Source organism: Eupeodes corollae, chromosome 1 (genome assembly GCF_945859685.1).
Source record: "Eupeodes corollae chromosome 1, idEupCoro1.1, whole genome shotgun sequence".
Taxonomy (NCBI): Eukaryota; Metazoa; Arthropoda; class Insecta; order Diptera; family Syrphidae; genus Eupeodes; species Eupeodes corollae.
In genome coordinates, this window is record NC_079147.1 from 93,560,548 (window position 1) to 93,584,291 (window position 23,744).

At 31.1% G+C, this 23,744-nt stretch overlaps 1 protein-coding gene across 1 annotated transcript in view; it reads right to left on the reverse strand.

Annotated features, from left to right (window-relative positions):
- Positions 1-23,744, reverse strand: part of LOC129939208 (homeotic protein deformed) — a 57,819-nt gene that overhangs the window by 26,526 nt on the left and 7,549 nt on the right. Inside the window, exons 2-3 of the mRNA XM_056047134.1 lie at positions 21,404-21,504; positions 20,666-20,843 (exon numbers count right to left, since the gene is read on the reverse strand). Of these exons, the coding sequence (XP_055903109.1) occupies positions 20,666-20,843; positions 21,404-21,504 (279 nt within the window). The remainder of the gene's footprint in view (positions 1-20,665; positions 20,844-21,403; positions 21,505-23,744) is intronic.

Below are 23,744 nucleotides of genomic sequence, written 5' to 3' on the forward strand. Positions count from 1 at the left end.
CCTAGAGTCTAAATAAAACATTTTTAGAGAGATGTCGGTGCGTACGTGTGTACGTATGAACGTTCGTATACGTTCGTACTTCGGAAAGCTTTTTTCTTCATCCGTATGTATATAAAAAGTTAAAAAAATAAAAATATTGGTTGACCCGAAATATACAAATATTGTCACGTGATACCAAACAATTATATTTTTGGGGAAAAAAAATCAATTATTAGATTGTTTTATAAATTTTAAAAACTGAAAGTAAATAATTTTCGCCTCAAATCTGATTGTATCTTCAAAAAAAAGAGGCTGGCATGCGACCCACACTAATAACTTCCCATCCCATCTGTCGATTTGTCTTCCTTAAAAGTTTGTAGGGTTGGGTTAAAAATATTGTTACTTGAATTATTCTTAAACATTTTAAATTTACCAACAATATTTTTCATATAAAGAAATAGTTTAGTTTGAAAATCTAGTTTTGTTAAAAGATTTTTTGTCGAAAAAATTTTGTTACCAATTATATAAGCAATTCTTAAATTTTCACAAATTGGATGAATGAAAATAATTTTAGAGATATCAAGAACCGAACATAAATTTTTACCAACATTTATTAATTTTTTTGTTTAGGTTTTAATTTTTTGTAAAAAAAAAACTGTCAAATTCGTATTACTCAAATTTTTCCAAATGTTGAAAAAAATATTTTTTATAGATAAAAATTAGTTAGAAGCCATAACCTTAAATTTTTAAAAAGATATTTGAGTCGAAAATCGATTTTTACCAACTTTTGTTAAATTTTCTTTTAAGTTTTTATTATTATAAAAAACTCTTAATTCGATTTTTTTTTAAATGTTGCTGTATATTAAAACAATAGTTCTTATTAGTTAAAATAAGTTGGAAGCCATAATCTCAATTTTTTGAAAAGATATTTGAATCGAAATTTAATTTTTACCAACTTTGAGTAATTTTTTTATTAGGTTTTTATTTCTTATACAAAAAATAGTCAATTCGAACGCGCACGCACATACATCTTTCTAAAAATCTTTCATTCCAACTCTAGGGAAAAAATCGAATTTAAAAAAAAAACTTAATAATACCTTACTAAAAGTTGGTAAACATTGATTTTCGACTTAAATATCTTTTCAAAAATAAAAGATATTAGCTTTAAACTAATTTCATTTTATAAAAAAAAAAATTCTCATAAAAATCCGAAAGCCAATTTTTTCATAAAATCTGCAAAAAATATAGCATGCAAAATTGGTAAAACTTGATGTTCCATTCTCGATACCTCGTGAAGGTATTGACTTAAAAATGATTTCATTCTGTGATACACTTCCTTAGAAAAATACATATTTGTTTATAAAAGGAATAAAAATCATTCAAGAAATGTTACAAAAATTGTCAAAAATTGGTTTTCGGCTAAAAATCTGGTAAACAAAAATAGATTTTAAATCAATCTATTTCATAATATGCAAAATATTGTTTGTAATTTTTAGTTAATTTTTTAGAATAATTCAACTGACAACAAAAGACGAAAACCTACGAACTTTTTAGACTCTTCTTGAGATAGATTTTTATATATTTGCTAATAAAAGCTAATTGAAATAAGCAGGTATAATTTTGTCAAATATAAAAAATTTAAACGACGACTTCATAAAAGAAAAAACTTTTTAAAGTGCTTTTTTAAATAAAAAGTTTTAAACCCTTTTTACGAGCTAAAGTTTTCTGTAAAAGATAGGTTTGAACACATTTCAAATATAATTATACTTTTTCAGAGAGACTAAGCTTAAAAACAGTGTACTTTACAATGAAATATGTCCAGTCCAGAATTTTAAACAATTTAACGCCTACTCAATTTGAAAGTATGAAAATATTTTTGATTTAATATCATTCCAAATTTATTTAAAAAAAATTCCATAGAAAAGTATATTCACGTATTTGATTGAATCCTTATATGGCTTTAAAATTATTTGTTTTATTTAGTTCCTATTATATTTTGTCCTTGTTTTATTTCACTATCAAAGTCAAAGGGGAAAGAAATTAGAACAAACATTTTGAATGTTATAAAATAATTTGTTGGTTATACACTTGTAATGATAATTGCATGTTTGTTCTATACTACAAACATAATGATGGGTTTGCCGCTATTGAAAAACCCTATTTTGGTTGCTTTTTTATAATTGAAGTAAAATAAACACAAAGTCATTTTATCATAGCCAACCGTTTCGTTTATATTTTAATATAATCGCACTTCATTAAGATGGCGTGTTTAATTTACCACACGCTTCCGGGCTTTTCCACCTAAATTTATTTGTCTTAGTATAAAATTACTCTTTTAATATAAACTTTTGTAATATTTTCTTTGTCTGAATTTTAAAATTTGCCCCTTTTTAACCTTTGACATGTTCTCTTTTATTCTTTTAATCCATCATAATACATAATTCCAAGAACGGCAATTATAATGTGTTCATATAATATTCAAAAAAAAATTACGAGGACTTTAATTAGCATTTCCAATAAATCGCCATTGATGTTGACCGGTTGCCCGCCGCTAATTACTCAAGCTGCGGGGTAATTCACTTCGATTTCGATTGCAGTTTTTTTTAGTGACTGAATTGTGAGTCTTGAGTCTTGACTGACACTGACCATGATGCATCATCGTGCCTCTTAACTTGAAGTTTAACATTTTTTTTTTTGTTGAGTTGAGTTTAGCTGTCGGTTCCTTCTCGGCGCATTCGCACGAAATCAAACCTTTATACGTACCTAGTGTTATTTTTTTGTTTTTCTTACAACTTTATACAGATGTGATTTTTCGCAAGTCATCCAATTGTACTCGTGTGGAGCTTGTGTGGTGTTTGGATTGTATATGAAGTATGAATTAAGGCAGCAAAAGATATTTGCAACCAACGGCAACCACTGAACAGAAGAATGCTTGTGGCAACGGTTTTGTGTGATGAATACATCATATTCGTCATTTGTATCTTTGTATCTGTATCTACCTAGCTATATCTACCCATGTGTTGTTTATAGCTGCTTACAAGTTCGTCAACGGTAAGTGCATGCTGCATGCATCATAAGCACATTATAAATTGCGTAAAATTTTATTTGACTTTACTTCAATTAATAAAAGCGAGAGTGTACTTAAGTTTAAGTTATGGCAAAAGTGTTATGAAGACCTTGAAAATACTCGTAAATACATTTATGACTTTGGTATTTCAGTAAACTCATTTGAAAAAAATAAAAAAAAAACAAAAATCAATAAACATAGTGAATAGAAGTCTTAAGGTTAAATGCATGAACAACATTGTTAAGTGCACTTTTTATCTGCATTTATGGACCTATCTATGTTTATTATAGAAACAGTTGCAAGTTTCAAGAGGTTATCTCAATGAACTCGTAAGAAACAACATTCTTAGGAGTGGGCGAGTGTCAGTACATTGATAATGTTAATTTGAATTTTAAACTTTTGTTTTATAATCTTCTAAAAATTTCATTTGATATTTTATTTCAGAAGTAAGTTATAAGCTTGTATTCGGAAAGGAAGAGAAAGTTTGGTGAACATTAGCATCAAATTTGTAAAATACTTTAATGACATGAACACAGGTATTCTACATTCGCGTAGTTCGAAAAAAAAAATCTATCTACCTACTAAGCAGGGCGCCCGAAGTTGGGCTCAAGATTATACTCGTTTTTGAGTTAAGACTAATAACAGTCACAGTGTTAAATTCATCATTAAAATTATTACTGCTTTTTTTCTAAGTAAAACTTCTGGCCATCAATCTCTTGGCTCAAAGAAAATGTGATATCAACTACTGATGCCCCTTCTTAGGTAGCCAAGCTGTCATAAAATCATTGGGCTCTGTCTCAATAAACTTAATAACAGGCCGAAACTGTCAATCATCTCAATGTGTTGAATAACGGGCACCTCTATACACCTGCTGCTCAATCGACTTCGAGAAGGCCTTGGATAGCATCAACTGGGAATATACATCTAGTTAGCTTTGCGGAGGAGAGGCATTCCAGAAAAACTAATTGCCATAACGTAAAGGCAACATATAATGCATCCAAGTTTCACGTTCTGCACGATGGTAGGTTGTCAGAGGATTTTGAAATCCCAAGCGGAGTAAGGCAGGGCTGTATTCTGTCGCCAATATTGTCTTTGAAGCGATGTACTGCGTGCAGCTTTGTCAGATAACGGAGTAATCCAATGGACTTTGACATCCTATTTAAAGCACTTGGATTACGCGGAGGATGTTTGCTTATTTTCTCATAGGATCATGGATCTCCATCAAATGACAACAATTGTGGAGAGAGAAACAGAAGTCGTGCTGCTGAAAATTAATTACGGCAATAAAAAATGATCAGCCTCGGAACCCGACCATCCTCTCAACAAAATATTTTCTCGCAAACTGTGGAAAAAGTGGAAAGCTTTTAAACGCAAAAGTGGCGTTTGGTATTGTGTCCAAAATTTGAAGGAATAACTTTATCAGCTTAAGGACAAAGCTACGACTGTTTCGCACAAATGTTGAATGTTTATGGTTGAAGCACCTGGAAGGTTACTTCAGCCATTACAAAAAAGCTGCAAACTTTCGTGAATAGATGTTTTCGCAACATCCTTAAGATTTTCTTGCTAAACCGTATATCAAATGAGTTTCTTCATAGAAGGACTGGTCAGAAACCTATAGACTCTACTAAATATATACGAAGGGTTAAATGCCATTGGATTGTACATATGCTTCGAAAAGGTAAAGACTGCATTGGCAAGCAATGCATTGGAATCTGCTCACACAAGAACCAAGAAGATCTGGACGACCGAGAAGCACATGGCGCAGGACAGTCAATGCGAAATCAGTGTCACAAGGTAAGAGTTATAGGGAGCTTCAACACATCTCCGTAAAGAGCACACGATGGCGCGTAGGCATAGTAGATGCTCTATGCCCAACGGACTTAACAGGCCTGAGTACCTAAATGAAGTGAAGTAGACAACAAATCAAACACCGGAATATTCTTAGATATTTGTAAGCGTATGTATTTTTTTTTAATGATGGATTGATACCACCACTTCACTGTCAACTTATCTAAATTTTCCAATGCTTAATACTAAACGCTCAAAACAAATCATTTCAGTTAACAAATTTCACATAAGCTCTGTTAATTTTACAGGACTTTGCCTAATAGGTAGTCATGCTTTTCGACTTAAAAGCAGAAGCTGTATGGACGGAGAAAAAGAAGAGACAGCGTCTATCCTACCATGACGATGACTGCTTTATGGCTATAGCTGCCAATTGATTTGAACGAGTACGGCAGATCCCTAGATCCCTGTGGTATCACGACGGATCAACTATTGGTCTAAGTTTGTTGGCCTTTTCTAAAATAACCTAACCTATAATGTTCCAAATTAAATATTGATATGGATATCCTTTGAAAGTAAGCAAGTAACCTTTAAAAGGCCTTTAAAACTTATTTATGAAATGATTTGTATTATAGAATTACTGGGAATTCAAAATACTTAGTCTAGATTGATTTTAAATACTTAATTTACAGCTTAAATTCCAATGAGCTAACCTTTGAACAATGCATTTTTATACTTCTGCTGTGTAGGAAAAGGCTTAATATGTAAATTATGAAAACCATTAGTGACCCATGAAAGTACTTTTGTAAAAAAAGAAATTGCAGAAAAATAAGAAATCAATTCAAATCACGCCATCGTTTAAAAACATTGTTCGTATTTTTCAAGACGGTTCGTGATTTGATTTTGTTCCCGTGAAATCTTCATGTTCATACAAATTATGTTGCGGTTTTGTTCAAATAATACTGACCGTTGTTCAAGAATTTATTGCAACTACGCTTATTTTTCTTTCGTTTAAATAAATCTCAGCATAATAATTGCTATGGACGTGAATGAGAAATACACAGATTTTGTGTGTGTGGTTTCTAAAGAAAGTGAATTTATTGTGTGTTACTTGCAAATTGGTAAGAAAATTTCGAAAGCAACCGCGAGAGTCATAAATCAAGAGCTTGTTACAGTGATTTAAAAATCTGACAAGTCTGGATTTTTATAAATAATTATGTTAATATGTATAAGAGTATACTCAAAGTCATTTAAGGATTCCAAAAATTATACAATACAAGCCATGTTATTAAAAGTGACCAAGTTTTTGTACTCGAAAATCATATTTTCTGATTGACTGTGGCTTATGTTTACGTAGCTTGCAAAAAATAATTCGTATACATGTACGAGTATTCAATGATAAAGACGAATTGCATGTCAAGACACTGAGAGCATCGTACAGTGGTAATTGTTCTTATTTTGAGAAAAAATACTACATTACCTTTCACTTTTAAGTAGTATGACCTTAATTTTTCTCGAAAGCGTTGTCCTGAATTTGGCTTTTAACGAAAGTTAATTTTTGGTCCAATTGGTTTGAATATGACTTTCTTCGTTTGTTTTTAATTCTTATAAGATAAAAAGGTGAACTTCCTTATAAAAATAAGGTAGTAAGTTGAAATTAAAAATTATATACAAAATTTGTTTATAAAACCCCAATGTCGTAGTAAGGTCAAATGTCATGCAAATTTGTTATTCGCTTTTTTTTTAGTTTTAATAGCCAAAATAATGTAAACAACTAGAATCACATTTGTGAAGCATACAATGTGTGAAAATTTTGTTCTCATTTTTTCATACTATCAACCGTTTCAAAAAGAAGAAAATGGAAAGGTCTCAGCAGGTTTCTAAGAATCAATTGTTGCTTTGAAAATATTGAGGTATTTTTATGAATTGTTGATTTAAAAATAATAATGTGTTTTTTCAAAAATATTTAAGCTTTTAAATATTAATATTATAGTGACAATAATATACATCAGCATTTAAGTCTTTTATAAACAACATAAATGGTTAAGGAAATATTTTTTTTTATTATTTTTGCACACTTCATAGAACATAAATGTACAGAGTAGAGAACACATCACCTTGAGCAACTAGACTATGTAAGGTGATAACAACACAAGACAGAAGAGACAGAACTACAAACAGAAAGAACACATGACAACAGCACGCGGTAGGTTTCGAGACGGCCCTCCATCTGTCTACTAGTGCGAAGTTTGTCCACCGTTTCCAATTCTTAATATTACAAATATCAATATTGCACCATTTGCAGCAATATCCACAACTTCGTCTGGAGGGAATAAGAATAACTGTCATTGTCCTCAAACATGTTAAGTCCGTTTGGAACCTCTTAAGGGGTATAAGTCCTTCTGTGTCTACGTGCCATCGTATGCGATTCCGGAGAGGTGTCTCAGCTCCCTCCAACTCTTGCCTAGTATGCTGATTCCGCCTCGACTTTCCTGCGCCATGTGATTCTAGGTTTTTCAGGTCTTCTTCCTTCTTGTGTGGAGCAGATTCCACTGCATTGCTTGGCCTGCAATGCAGACGTTACCTTTTCGAAGCGTATCCATTGCCATTCACGCCTTCTAATAATAGAGTCTATAGGTTCCTGACCTTCTATGCAAGACCTCATTTGATATACGGTTTGGCCAGAAAATCCTTAGGATGTTAAAAGACACCTATTCACGTAAGCTTTCAACTTTCTTGAATGGCTGAAGTAACCTTCCCATAAAAAAGTACAGCTGTAACATTTGTATGAAACAGTTGTAGATTTGATCTTTAGCTGATAGAGTTATCCCTCCAAATTTTCGACAGCAAACCGAACGCCACTTTTGCTTTGCCGATGCAGCAGATGACGTCTTGTTCAGTTCCGCCTTCGATGAAGACTATACTTCCAAGGTATTGAAAACCCTCCACTTTTTCCACCGGTTGCGAGGAAATATTTATTTGAGAGGATGGTCGGTCAGGGCTTATCATTTTGCTTCTTGCTCCACTCTTGTTGTCATTTGATGGAGATCCATAATCCTATGAAAGAGTAAGCAAACTTCCTCCGCGTAATAAAAGTGCTTTAAATAGGATGTCAAAGTCCTTTCGATCCCTCCGCTACCTGACAAAGCTGCGCGTAGTACATCGCTTATCACCAACAAAAACAATATTGGCGACAGAATACAGCCCTGTCTAACTCCGATACGGATTTCAATATCATCTGACAACCTACTATCGTGCAGAACTTGACATTTTGATAAGGAATGTTGCGTGATTTAATTACAGATTTTTAAGGGAAATTGAATAAAATAATAAGAATAAAAATCCGGTTGGTAATGGTGAAAAGATAGGCTTACTGGATTAAAAGAAGGGAACTAGTAATTCAACATGCCAATATATCGAAAAAGAAGTATCCTGGGCGAACTAGGTCCTTAAAGAAAGAGAAAACCCGCATGGAATAAATATCAAAGGAATCAATTTTTAATGCCAAAATCCCAATCTCCAAATTTCCAGCAACGTACACCGACACTATTTCTGTATGATATTCCTTAATCGTGATACAATTATAAGGAATACTTTGGTCAACATGGTTTTGAGAGTTGTAATCAAATTATACTTCGCTGAAGGTTTAAAGATATACCCTTTCTTTAAATCCGACATAAAAACAAGTATTTCTGTCAGTTTTTTTCAGATATTGGATACTTTTTACAATTGGAACAAAACTAATGCATGAGGCTTTTTAAAAACTATTAATATTCATAAAGCAGTTTTCACGAAAATAAATACCTCGAGTTTTGTGAGAAAATGTCTTGGAGGAAACGTCATCAACCCTAAGAGCATGTGACTTAAACCTAAATACAAAGGAAAGTATGTATTCACATATTACCACCGAAAAGACTTTTGAACACAATTGACTTAAACATTTTTACATAACAGAACAAGAAAAATGACTTGCTATTTCATTAAGTTCTTCTTCAGTTTCTATACCTATCTTTTATTAATTCAAAATACCTCACAGATAAAAATAAGTAAACGATTTTATCTGAACTGTGTCACATGCTATACAGGGTACTTCCTCTTCCAGTTGAAAAAAGGTGCGCGAAAGATAGGTGTGTCATTAAAGAATATACATTTTTTGATGTCGTTGTCGTAGTCGGTTGTTAACTGCTGACGGGTAGAAGACGTTATTGTGACTACTGATGGGGGCTCGGCTCAATGTGAATGACAGCTACAGAAATGGGATTATTAAGAGTAGATTAGACCTGTACTCCACACCAATTTTTCGATAAAGAAACCTTTACCATAACCTGAGTGGGTTGATTGCAAGTAATTCAATAAAGAAGAATATTCTTTATATATATAATGTGTAGATAAGGGGCTTGACAAGTATTGACTTTCATATCCTTTATCTTTAATATGCAAATGGTATGAAAATAAATGTAAATCAAATCAATACTCAACAAACAAATTTAAAATATAGAATCTTTTTTAAAGTTAAAAGCATATTTCTCTGAAATACTCGTTCTAAAATAATCTTTAGGTCCCCTTTGAACAGTTAGTACTAGCATTTATATATTTCCCTGTTTGTAAGAAATTCACATGATATTTTATTCTTGAAGTGCATTTCTCTTTGTTTGATTTGGTAATGCATATAATGGACAATAAGGATACAGAGACATTTTTAAAATTAAGTCACGTAGCAAAATGAATGACAACTTGAATTCACTGAACCATGTAGACTATATACACAAGTAAACAACGAAAAGACCAACTTGTTTTTAAATTTAATAAAAAGCAAGAGCTTGGATTATATTAAAGAATACAATATTAACTTAAATATTTAAATGATATGGCTTTTATATGTCAAACATTAAAGGTCAAGTAGCTGCAAAGACAAAATAATAATAGGGTAAGTACTTTTGTAGTAGAAAAAATAGGGCCATAGGTATAAGTTCTCCATAGATCCTTTCCTACTGTAAGGCATAGATAATATTATACAATGTTAAGAGAAAAGAAAGATCCAATCAAATTAATTGAATGAACATTTATACGGAGGTGTGCTATGAAACCAAAGCTTACACAAGTTAGCAAACGTATTCAATTGCCATTGCTAAAAAGTTTTGGACTATAAAACAGTTCTTGACTCTAATAATTTTAACCAAAATAAAACGAAATCACATTGAGAATTATATGTAAAAACGACTTGACTACATTTATTTAGAACACTCTTCTGGACTGGACTATGTATTGAAACTGAACAAAGAGATGGCAGTATTTCACTTTTTTATACCACTCTGAACCCTGTTTTTTCAATTTAAAAAAAAATATTTTTGTCTAACTTGACTCGATTGGCCAACTTTCACCATTAAAATTTTGTATCCTGTCTAAAATTGTCGTACTTTCTAGGAACTTGTTGTGAAATATACCTAATAAACCTTTGGTTGGAATTTTGCGTACTGAATGTCTTCTTCTTCTTTCTAGAAAACCCTTCATTCCAAAACGCAAGATGCAATCTTATATAGTTCTTTTCAAAATGTATTGTTTTTTTTTTTTGAGAAGTCGATTGGTGTCTTTGATTCATTCTTGGTTTTTTGACAGATGTCTTTAAGTTCGGTTATATAAAAAGAACAAGCGGAAATATCGACTTCAAAATTGTCTTACAGCTTTGAAAAATGTGAAAAATTATACTGAACACAAATATCTCCGGAACTATTAACCCTTTCGACTTTAATTAAATATTGATTAGTTTTTGATATGAACTTGGAAAAAAATTGAATTAACATAAGAAATATATTTTAACTTCGCATGTTTTGTGAATCTAAAACTTGAATAATTTTATTTCACGAAGAATAGGTTTTTTGAAAGTTTATTTAATATTTAGAAAAATCGAATTCAAAGTTTTTTTTTTGAAAAAATCAAAACCTGAAAACTAAAATTGGTAGAAATATCATAAGAAAAAATAATTGATATTTTTTTACATAAAATGTAAAATCTTAAAAATTCCCAACATATTAAAAACATCTAAATTATTAATTATTATAACCTTTTTTAAGTGTTCTAAATGACAATTTGCTTATTGCATAAAAAAAAATATAGGAAACCAAGGGAAGTTATCATTGTGGGTCCCTATCCGGGCTCTTCTTTTTTCAATCAAGTCCAAACCGTTTGAGACATTGCTTAAAAAAAAACCGATAAAATCATATGCGAGTATGAATGTAAATTGCATTCTAAGTTTACAAAACCAAGCTTATAAAATTGTCAAAAGAATCAAATCTGTAAAATATCTAAGCACCGATTTACCATTCACAGAGTGTTATGACTTTGAAAGTTTAGTCATTGGCCAAAGAAAGACATTAAAAATGTTTAAACTTATGAAAACAGTACAAAGTTGGCAGAGTTTTACTAGGTACAGCATTACAATTAAAAAAACTTCATTAAAAGTTTGATTTACTTACCAAAACAGTTACTCTACGAGTACCTATAAATTAAAAATACTAGTTTTATGATGGTTCAAAAACTGAGCTTTTATAGTTATTTTAAAAAATTGAAGTATTTTGAAAATATTGAGGTTTTCCAAGTTTGAATTTGAATGGAGGTTAGAAATAGGTCCAAATTTACAGAAATTTTGATAATGGTTTCAAAAATGTAATGGACAATGGTTTCGAGGTCTTTTAGCAAGTTATCGGCTGATTTTTCGAATTATTTCTCGACGTTTCAAGGTCCCTATCGTCAAAATAAACGATTTTTAAAATGATGTCAGTTTGCATGTGTAGTGGTTGGTTTTTTTACCATAGCAATTTAAAAAAAGTGCATATTTCAGTTAACCCTAATTAATGTCTCACGAACTATTAACGTTAGAGACTTAAACAAGTGTTTTACTATGTACTATATATATATAAATATATTTTTGTAAGAAATTACAATTAGAGTTTTTTTAAATCAAAAAAACATTTGGCACCTCGAAAATCTTACAAATCAAAAATGATTTTATGTTCAAAACAATTTTTTGGAAAGAAGAATAACGTTTTGAACATATGGTAAAATTTTGAGAATCAAATCCACAGTTTTTTTTACAAAAAATAATAACCTAAAAAAACATACTCAAAATTGATTTTCTAACCAAATGTTTTCTCAAAAATTTGAGATTATGGCTTTCAATTAATATTATCTTATAAGAAATATTATTTTCAACATTCGATACAATTTTGAGAAAAATCGAATCAACAGCTTTTTAACAAAAAAATAAGAACCTACAAAAAAATTGATGGTTCTGATATCTCGTGAACAATAGAAGATATTGCCTTCAAATTAATTCAACCAATTTGTATTTGTTTATATAAAAATTAAATTTTTAAAGAAATACTTTTAAAATTGGTATAAAATAGTTTTCGACTAAAAATGTCGTTAGCAAAAATAGGTTTCGAAATCAAACTATTTCAATTTCAATATGCAAAACATTGTTGGTAATTTTCAAATTTGTAATCATCTGGAAAGTTTTTTAATTAAAAAACGAAAACCTACAAACCGTTAAGCTAGTGTTTTTCGCATCCCAACCTTTTTTTAGTTTTGATAATAGTTTGTTAACAAAAGATACTTAAGATAGATACTTTTAAATGATTGCATGTTTCTACACCGTGTAAAAATGATGTAACGATTTATGTTCTTTCAATTATAAAAATAGCTTTCTTGTTTTATTTTTGAAACATATCAAAAGAATAAAACATAAAACTTGTTTTGAATATATGATTCAACTTCACGTATGCTGCTTGAATCAATCATAATAATAATCGACTCGAACACACTTTATGAAAACTTGTCCAATCTATCAAATTCGATTTAAACATTTTGCATTATTTTATTCGAATGCAATTTCAATAATTCCCATACATATAACATCCAATCAATACGACAACAAACAAATCACATCAAATCAATCACATTAACCAGTATTGCTCATTCCCATATTTATATATCTCTTAAAACTTTTAAAATGCCGAAAATTCCTTTCAATCTGATTGTGCCCTTGAGAGTTCTCAAGAATTGACATCATCCATGAGATAAAGTAGGTACTTGAGCAAACAACAGCTCTCATCATATCATTGCCGACACCAACAACGTCGTCGGCTATGACGACGGACGTCAAGCGACGACGACGACGCTGAACAAACGACAACGACCGACCTACTGATATGCATTGAAAACCACACTGATTGACAGGACATAAACATGGCTTTGTCACTCTGAAGAGGCCTAATTAATAACAAACGAATCATGCAGTGCACCACATACCTACCTATAACATGCCTCTGCATCAAAGCGTGCATCTCATCGATTATAAATAGCCTCCTCATTACGGTCTACACTTCTTGAATAGGTGGTATGATGCTGTGCTATGAACTAAAGTGTGCCACGAAGAGCCAAGGAGTCATCATCATCAGCCGCAGCAGTTCATCATTTCGATTTCGATTTTGACTTTGGTCTCGTCAGTGCAATTATGAGATCCGAAACAACAACCTTGACATTGATGGAATGCGTCCTTGTACCGGAGACAATAAAGTACCAATAAACACAAATTTAACATCATTCTTGCAATAATCCTTTTTCTGGATGAACGTTTAGCTCGTCTCCGTCTCCGTCTGGTCGTTGGTAAAGGTCACACTTTTGTGCTAGGAAGTTTAATAGTTTCGGGTGTTCCCAGGTTCCCATCATAATCAAGTCCCACTGGGATAATGTCAAAGAGACGAGTTTTGAATAATGCCTCCGGCGGGCTATGAGTATAGGTTTGTGGGTATATTTGTACCTCAAAAGTCGACGTAGTTATCGTTGACGGATGAGGCATGTCATCCAAAGTTAATGTTTTGACATTCATCAAGTAACTGTGTCGCTGTGTGTCTTCGTTCCGTTCGGTTGGTTAGACTTGTTAGACGGCATATCGTAGTGTCGTCTCCTGTGTTTCTGTGCGGTCTTCGGATCTATTCTTGTCTCATTGATATGCTACGCTATATTGGAAGAACACATCGAGAGGGCCAGAGTTCGACAAGACCATCAAACGAAGATCTGTTTTGTGCGTTGTGATGAATTACCATCAATTTGTTTCGAATCTATGTTCACTTATTGTTTCTCTTTCTCTTGTTGTTGCTGTTTTAATCAACCCAACAACTGTGAGAATGTGCGTTTGATCGTGCTGTTTTATAAATTGACGCCTTAAGTATAGATACTTATCTTTGGTGTCACAATAATGTTTTATATATAAGTACTTTCAATTTCAAGCCCAGAAGTAAGAGTAGTAATTTGTTTTTTCTTTGCTTATCGCCACAATATAAAATTAGGTATATTGCTTTGGGTAAGGTACTCGTATATATTAAAAAGACAATACTTTTGGTATTGTATCATTGACAATGAAAGTGGGTAGGTAAGGTAGGCTGTTTCTAAGACGATTTTAAAAATAATGAGTTGTATCTAACAACAAAGGTAAAATCAAATAATACTCCATTGAACGCTTATTCAAAAACTATAAGTGTAAGTTCATATATAAAAATGAGCGTCTGAGTTTGGACATGGGAGATACTTAATATTATATTGGTTAGACATCTTGAAAACCAGTTATTCTGGTAATTTTTTAGTGAATAGATCAAAATAATTCCGCAAGAAATACGTTTTTAAAATGAAGCTAAGAGCAATAATTTTACAATAAAAATATACATAGATACTTAGGTATACAGTATGCGCAAAAACAATATTTGATTTTTGTTTTGGCTTATACAACTTTTGTTGATGAAAAGGAAGTTGTGGAAGCTTCAAAAATGTCAGACAGTCAAGGTCGTCTTATATCAATGAAATATAATGAGAATTTACTTACTTGAAAATAAAAACGACTCAAGTAATTGTAGGTAGGTACAAACAACACTCACAATACTTTTATGAAGTTATAAATTCCAGACTTCAAAGATTGTACCTTCCAAATGAGAGTAATAATTTATTTAGATAAAATTAATGTAAATTTCAGCATTTTTGTTGAGGACAGAAGTAGTCAAAAATTTTAAATTAATGAGTTTGTTACTCATTTAAAATAAAAAAGACAAACTTAGAAAACAAATGAATATACAAATTTGTTAACAAATTAATGTAAAATTCGATTTTGTATTGTCAGTCTTATACTTATGTACCTACTAACAAGACTTGTTTCTAAGGCATGGTACCTTAATTATTACTTTTTTTTTAAATCTTTAATATACATTTTGATTATTTTATATTAGTTAATAATGATTTTAAATATAATTTGGTTAAAAATCGGTGGAGGTGTGTGTTCAGATGGATAAATTAAGCCCTAGCTTTTTGAAATGCAATCATGTCAAGAAACCTATAGTTGAAAAGAACCTACAAAATAAAATTTTGAATTTATTAAATCATTAAAACAAATTTTAAATTGATAATGTTTATGTTAAACAAATCTTAAACAATGCACATTTTTCGGGCATGCTGGCCAATAAATTTATTGATGTATACGCGCTAAGACCATTTTAAGCTTAAATAACAAAAATATTAGTTGATTAGGTGAAAGAATTGCACGTACAAATTTTAAACTCCTCTACATAATGTAAGAAGGTATTTTAACGAAAACCTAAAAATCGTGCTATTTTTTTAATTTTATTAGCTTTTTTAAGTAACTTAACTTTGAAAAGACTCATTTTACGATTTAATAATGCACAATTTAATTTTGAATAAAGTTAAAAAATGTTTAAAACCACAAATTGTTGTAAGAATTTGAAAATTTGATAGTTAATAATGAAAAATAATGAATAAAAGTAATCCATTGAAAAGAAGCTGGGATGCGACCCAAACTGATAACTACCTATCCCGTCTGCCGATTTGTCTTGCTTAAATGTTTGTAGATTTTCATGTTTTGTTAAAAAGTTGACCGTTGAATTATTTTTAAAAATTTGAATGATGAAGTTTTATTTCAAAATCTATTTTTCCAAACGAGATTTTTAGTCGAAAACCAATTTTTACCAGTTTTAGTATCATTTCTAAAAAGTTTTTATATCTTTTATAAACAAATAGAAATTGGGTGGATGAAATTAATTAAAAGTCACTAACTTCTTTTGCTCACGAGATATCGAGAAATGAACAACAATTTTTACCAATTTTCGTACTAGTTTTTGAAGATGTAATTTTCTTATGAAAAAACGAAATGTTGCTATAATCTCAAACTTTTGAGAAGTTATTTGAGTAAAATATCAATTTTTAGAAACTTTTATTCATTCTTTTTTAGCTTTTTGTAGCCATAATCTCAATTTCTTGAAAAGATATTTGAGTCGGAAATCAATTTTTAATAACTTTTATTCATTCTTTTTTAGTTTTGGGTTTATTTTGTAAAAAAAGCTGTCAATTCGATTTTTCTCAAAATGTGACCGAATGGTGAAAACAATATTTCTTATAAGATATAATTAGTTTGAATTCAAAATCTCAAATTCTTGAGAAGATATTTGAGTCGAATAAATTTTTAAAACTTTACTAGATGCCAAAAACCTTATTTCTGGTTGCATACAATTATTTGGGAGATGTTGTCAGTTTTTTTTTGATTTAAGAAAAAACTTTTAGTTGGATTTTTTTTTCCAAAAATAACGTTTTTTTAAATTGCTGTGGTAAAAAACTACCCACGCAATTTTTTTGCATTATTATCTCTATAACAAAATTTATTTGAAGTCGATATCTCTTCTGGTTCTTGAGCTATAGACGACAAAACAACTTCGCGAACGTACGGACGTATACGGGCTTAGAAACGTGTGCACACACACATGCACATACATTTCTCTAAACAAATTTTATTTTGACTCTAGGGACCTTGAAACGGCGTGAAATGTCAAAATTTTCAATTCGACAGATCAGACCCATTACAATAACTTTCTATAGGAAGTTAAAAAGCTAAAAAGGGGAAGAGAGGAGATTTAAACGTGTATTGGACTTTCATGTTTACTTTTATTTTTGAAAGCTCTGATTTATAACATATCTTGAAGTTATCTGCATTCTATGTAACAAATTGATGTTATGCATCACTGGAAAACATTATTTTATCTTTATTTTAAGCTTAAAAAGCAAAGGCTTACAAAATTAGCAAATAACAAATATTTAAATTTACGACTTTACCCTAATATAATTATACACTCAGAGAAAAAAAAACATTGTTGTAAGCTTAACAATCCATAGTTGAGGTAATTTTAAGAAATATGTTTTTCTCTCACGATATTCACATTTGAAAAGAAAGATAATCACAAGATAACAATTTATTTTTGAAAAAACTGCAATTTTTATTACAACTATATACATACAGTAATCATAAGGGCAAGTCTACAACATAGCACACAATACCAATCCCAAATTGTATTTTTATTTTAAGAGCAAAATTTGTGTAAATAAATGGGTTTCTCAATTCTTTACAATTTTGCTCTCGATACTTTATTATTAATTGGGAACTTTTAATCTTAAATCAACAAAAAAAAATTTATTCCACAAAATATATTCTTTGTGTAACATTTTATTTTTCAGATAAGAACGAAAATTTCAATATTATAAAATTTTGATGTCTGTAAAATCAATTGTTTTAAATAACATGGAAAATTATATGCGTTCTTAAAACTCATTTTTGGAAGTTCAACAATAATAAAAGGTTGGGAGTCAAATCGCCCAAAACCGAATCGCCCAAAACTTAAAAATGTCACATCGACGATTTGACATTATTTTGAATCGCTCAAAAAAACAAATATGTCAAATCGCCCAAAAAGAGTGGGCGTTTAGTCATAATGCAAAAATAGCCATGTGTCAGAACGCCCAAAACTCCCAAATTGCAAAAATGAAGAAAAATGCCAAATCGCCCAAAAATTATTTTTAACATTTTCATTTTCGGGCGATTTAACATAATGTCAAATATCCTAAAAAATATACATAATTTTGGGCGATTTAGAATTATTTTTGGGCGATTTGACACTTTCGTTGAGTTGGGATAAAAATTATGTTCAAAAAGAATTGTAACAGTTACATTAACGTGCACATCGGAATGTTGGTTTTTCTCCACATGAATGAGTTATGATTGGAAAAATATTTGCCATTACCTGAAAAGACAGTGTAAAAACACTACTCAAAAAAGTAACAAGTTGGTAATGCTTAGAAAACTAGTCAACGAAGAGTTTTTCAATAACTTTGACAGCTTTTTGGATTACTATGAGAAGTTTTGGATACCAAAGGTATGTACCTATACATGAATATAAATTTACTTTAATAATCATGTTTGTGAATGTTTGTGAAAGCTAATACTATGAAACCACCGCGGGGAGGGGACCAACGCGACGCACTTAGCCGCCCGTCCGCGACGCGCCACGCTCGCGCCCCGCATAAGCATACAACAAAAATTAAGTCCAAATGATAACAAAACACATTTAATTACTTCATTTCCGTTCAAAGCGTTTTTTTTTTTGTCCCATTACTTACTTTTAGATCGGCCCACTACAATTCTCAGTTTTTAAAAAGCTACAAGGACAACATCCGATATTAAAGGCTACATTAGTATACTTGGACGAATGTTGACCAAAAAGCGCAATTTCTTTAAATTTGTTAAAGTCCTTCAAGAAGAGGAATTTATGAATAGCCGTAATTTCTCTATGCTTATAAGGAAGGAAAAAAATGAATATAGAGAGAAACAAAAATATGATGGAGGCTTTTGCGCTTCTTGAAAACGGTTGCATTAATATAATGAGATTTTTAGATCGAATGGTTTATCTTATAAAATAACATTTGTACTGGTATGGAAGCTTACGAAGATATGTTTGAAGAATATACTGTTGGAAGAATTGAAGATGAGGGAGAAGAAGCAGATGATAAGGAAAAAGAAGAAAGGGCGAAGGAAGCTATGAATGTATGTTTAATCTGTTACGTTTTGAAACCTAACATTTTTTTATTATCATGCTAACATTTGCATATTTGCAATAAGTCCGATCTGAAACTACAGGCGCAATCTATTGCAGGGTCGCATTCATTTTACTGCTGTCCTGTATGCAGAAAACAGGTTGAGAGTTTGTGGCAAGTTTACACAAATTAAACATTAAGAAAAACATGTAAATATGAAATATTTGAGTTCTCATATGTGGACATAAACTAATAAATAAAATAGGAACTGACACAAATACTAAAAAAAATTGTTTATTTTTTGGTCTAATTGCAATAAATATTTTGGGTTTTTTTTTAGTATTTTTGGATTGCGACAAAACGCCCATTTCTACTTTGGGCGACTTGTCATAGTGTCAAATCGCCAAAAAATTTTAGGCAATGCGACATTTTTCAGATTTGGGCGATTTGGTTTTGGGCGATTTGACACAGGGCCAACTAAAATTGCCGAAACACCAAATCGCCCAAAATTATTTTTTTGGGTATTTTGATATTATGTCAAATCGCCCAATAAATTTAATGCGAATTTTGCATTGATTTGACATTTTTTAGTTTTTTTCCATTTTAGGGCGATTTCACACCCAATCTTCTCCTCTTGAAAGTTAGATTTTTGCAGATGGATTCCGTTTTTTAAAGAAAAAAACAATGTTTAGACGTAAAATAATAATAAAATAATTTTGTTAAAACGTAAGCTTGTTCTAATTTCGAAACATTTAAATTCCAGGTAGATCTTAAATATATTTTTGGTTCAAGGCAGTTCTTCCCTTCGCTTAAAAATTCGTTATGGAATAAGAAGGTACGTTTTTATTAAATTCTATTTTTTTCTAGCTAAAAGAAATACCAGTTTTCAACCTTATTTCTATAGTTATTATAATTACTACGAATTTGTAATAAGAAAAAGAATTAAGTTTTGCGTTTTTATACTAAAAACCGTTTAAGCATTAAATGCTTTAGCGTTTTTTAAAATTGTATGAAGGGCAGAAGACTTAAAACTGATGAGGTACATACGATATTGATATATTTAAACGGAATATTGAAATAAATGAATGAAAAAACTGCTACATGAATTTATATCGCCTAATAACATAAAGTTATTTTTCGAAATGACATGATAGATTGATTTTTAAGTTGGATTCAAACTAAGGCCATCAAAAGCCTAAAAATAGTTCTCATTCGAAATATCGATAAGAAATACAAAATATGAAACACTTTGAGTGCTTCATTCATTCTTAGCAATTTTTTTGTTTTTGTATTGAAAAATAAAAGTTATTCTAATTCTAAGCCCAGTTAAGGGTTTTTTTAAATATTTTATTCATAAGTATTTATACTTAAGCATTATTCTACACACAATTGTGACAATTATAGATTCCGCTTTTTAAATTAAATTCATTTCTTATGCAACTAATTTTTTTAGTTTAATCCTTTTACTATCAAGTTGATAAACTTAAAAATAAAGCAAAAAGTTGAGAGGAAATAGAGGGCATGTAGCTTTAAAAACCTTTGTATTTGCTCAAATAGTATCAAAATAGAAGTTACTTACATCAGGCCAATCGAAATTAAATAAATAGTTTTTCGTCTAAAAAACACGTGATGCTATATTTTTCTAGCTTATTTGGGGTGTTGAAAAGCTGAAATAGCATTATTTTTCATCGTTCGTCTACAATAACGCACAGCCCAAAGGATGGACTTTCATTATAAAAATAACTTAGAGCATTAAATTCCATTAAACTCCCACTTGCCGACTAACACACTTTTAACGGTCATCAGATATAAAGTTTTAAGTAATATAACCTACATATTTGCTAGTTTTAAGCTTTTCAGACAATGCATTGGTTAAATATTTTGAGCTTAATTAAATTTGTTTGTCAATGAACTTACCAACTCCAGCAACATGAATTTTCTTCATCCAAGGGTAAATTATCCTTTCGCCATCTGTTGTTTCACAATTGAGGTCATCTTCGGAATCGGTTTCGCACAAATCATCATCGTTCCCATGTGAACCCATCTCATCCGGTGACCTGTCCAACATCAAACGATCCTCCTCCAGCAAATCGTCCTGCAACAACGCACAAAAGCCAACCATGATGATAACAATTTATATAAAAGTCATAACATGAGCATCACTAAGCATCAGAACACACACAATCATATCAAAAAATGTGCAGCATTCGCATTACATCCTGCACGCTTATTAACAAAAAAAAACTGTAGCAAAAATAAGACATGCAACTTTGCTTCCGCGTTGTCTTTTTGTGGCAAAGCATAAGATACAAAGATACACCCTCCTCGACTTGAACACTGGATTAAAGATGCATACGCTACAGAGAGATAGTTCCACTCCTTTATAGCGGATTCTATGCATAATATAAACCTACCAACTTTATTTTGACGCGGTGCATATAAATTTATGCAAAAGAATATAACGAATGAGATAAATGGTGTACAGGGGCTACTCCGTATATAATGTCTCGATTACATTGCAATGCATTTTTTATCGCTCTTATAGTCAATCATAAGTGCATGCACTTTTGCAATTTTGCAATTTTTGCATCATGGATGTGTGAGCTCATGCAATGTGTCTGTTTGAATTAATATCAAATGATTTTCAAAACTTACATGCTCAGAACTGGTGTCATCACATCGCAATCGCATTCCCAATTCTTGGAGTTGTTGACCTGCGGGGACGGCTTCTTCTATTCGTTTTTCCAGCTTTAGGCCTGTGGGTGGAAAAATACATAAATAAATTATTGTGTTGTTACATTACAAGTATACATCAAACATGATTTCTTTTAATTAAAATTGAGTTTTTTAATGGGTTTTAAAGAAAATGAAAGCGTTTTACAAAGAGATCTTCTAGCACTTACGTTTAATTGGTTAATGACCAGTTGCACCATTGTACTTTAAACTTGTATTAATAACATGGTCATAAGTATAGGTGTGAGGCGTATACACATGAAATAAATCAACTGAGTATTATTTTTTTTTAACTTTTTTTGTTTTTTGTATTTTTAAATTTTTGAAAATTGTGTTGGAAGTGTTTCTAAAGCCTTTGAGAATAACCTTACCGGTTGGTGTAAGCGCCAGTATAAAAAATAAATATTATTCATACATCACCACCCTTTCAGGAAAAGTTGGGGCTCTACAAGTTCTATTGACAACAATTCTTTAAAATTAAATAAAGAGAATTCTTATTTTGTAAAATTCATTATTTATAAGTCAGTAGGCTTAAATTATAAACTTTCTATTCAAGGTTGTTGTAATTAATGTATTTTTAAGATATATTTATACTTGAGTTTATGTTGAGGATCTCTGTGTTTTTAAGATCTCGGATTTGCGATTCAATAAATAAAATTTTCAGTTTACCTTTATGGTTGATGGGTAAACATTTTTTTAAAATTTGTCTAAAAATACAAAATATGTCATCTGTAACCTCCGAACTTTTTTCGTCATCTTCCGAATTGGGGCTTATGTCAACGACTTCTGCTTTTGTTTTGCACCACACTTTCACATTAATTTTACAAATATTAAGTTTTTTTTGTAAAGTTAGTTCTCTTATCTTTATTGTTTTAATACCATTCAGAAAAAGCAACGTAAAAGGCTTTCTGAATCATATTTTGCACGGCAAAGAGAATTTAAATACCAAATCTGCGTTTGGGTAATGAAGACCAATTCACGATTCAAAATCATGAAAAATTTTAAGCTACAAGATGTTGTTCGCCTTTAAAAGTGTCTGTAATTATGTCTTTAATGCAATAAGGTGAAAGTCCAGTGATAGAACGCAAAGAATCTCTTGGAAAATCTTAATTAAACTAGCTATTATTTATTATAGGCAGCAAGTAAAAGCTTATTAATAGTTCAAAATTTCATTCTATGGCGAAAACTCTCAAAAAAAAAAGATCCGAGTAAATTTTCCATTGAACTTTAATATGTTCTTTATACCTTAATGTTCAATTTTCTCTGAATTCTGTAATGGATCTAGAGGATCCAACTGTTATACAACTGTTATACAACTTATTACATTCCTAAACAAATGGGCTATATAGCACTGAAAGAACCAGTAGTTCCTGAAATAAGCCCGTTTAAACAAACGAACTCTTTAGCTTGAAAATATTAGTATAAATTCATAAAAAAACATCTAACGGTCCTATAGGCCATAAAATTTATTAACTAGTAATATGCTTTCAGTTCGTACCTATGTTTATTTTTTTGGTTTTATGCCCAAAATACACAATTTTCTAAAGGCCGTTTACCATTTTAATTAAATAAAGGTTTTTTTTCAATAAGGGCTGGTAGATGTTGTGTGTAGATGTCGTGGCATTTGCTGTGTGGCACGTAACGACAGCCGTCCTGCTGGAACCACATGTCGTCTAGGTTCAATTTAGGCCATTATAAATTAGTAATCATCGTTATGGAGTGCTCGCTGTTGACGGTGGCCGCCTTACTAAAAACGTTTTCAAAAAATCCACACCAAAACGTCCAGTCAGCGAACAAACGCTGTTTTTTAAGCTCCTGGTTCAGTTATATCTTGTACGGGTGTAGGCTCAAGTCTCGACGCAAAATTCGCCAAGTTTAAGTCTGCGAAAGGCCGAGTTCTTGTACACGGCGAGGAATAGACTGCCTCGATTTCTGCTGTACACCTTAGGCAAATCTTGCGTTCCTTGAACGTACTTGTGTTGGCTGAGTGTTTACTGAACCGGTCGTCTGGGGGTCAAACGGACTTGCATGTAGACATAAGGAAAGCTATATGCTTGTCTATAGATTGGAAGGAAGAAGCACTTACTTGCACCTCCCCGTGGTGGCTCCTGGGAACAAGTTAGAGAAATAAGTGTAGTTTGATGATGATTGACACTGTGAATTGAAAAAGGCACGGCGGAGAACTGCACTGAGGAAATTCTCAACTTGTTAGCGAACGCAAGAAGCTAATAGTTATCTTTCTTCCTAAAATTAAAAATCTTAA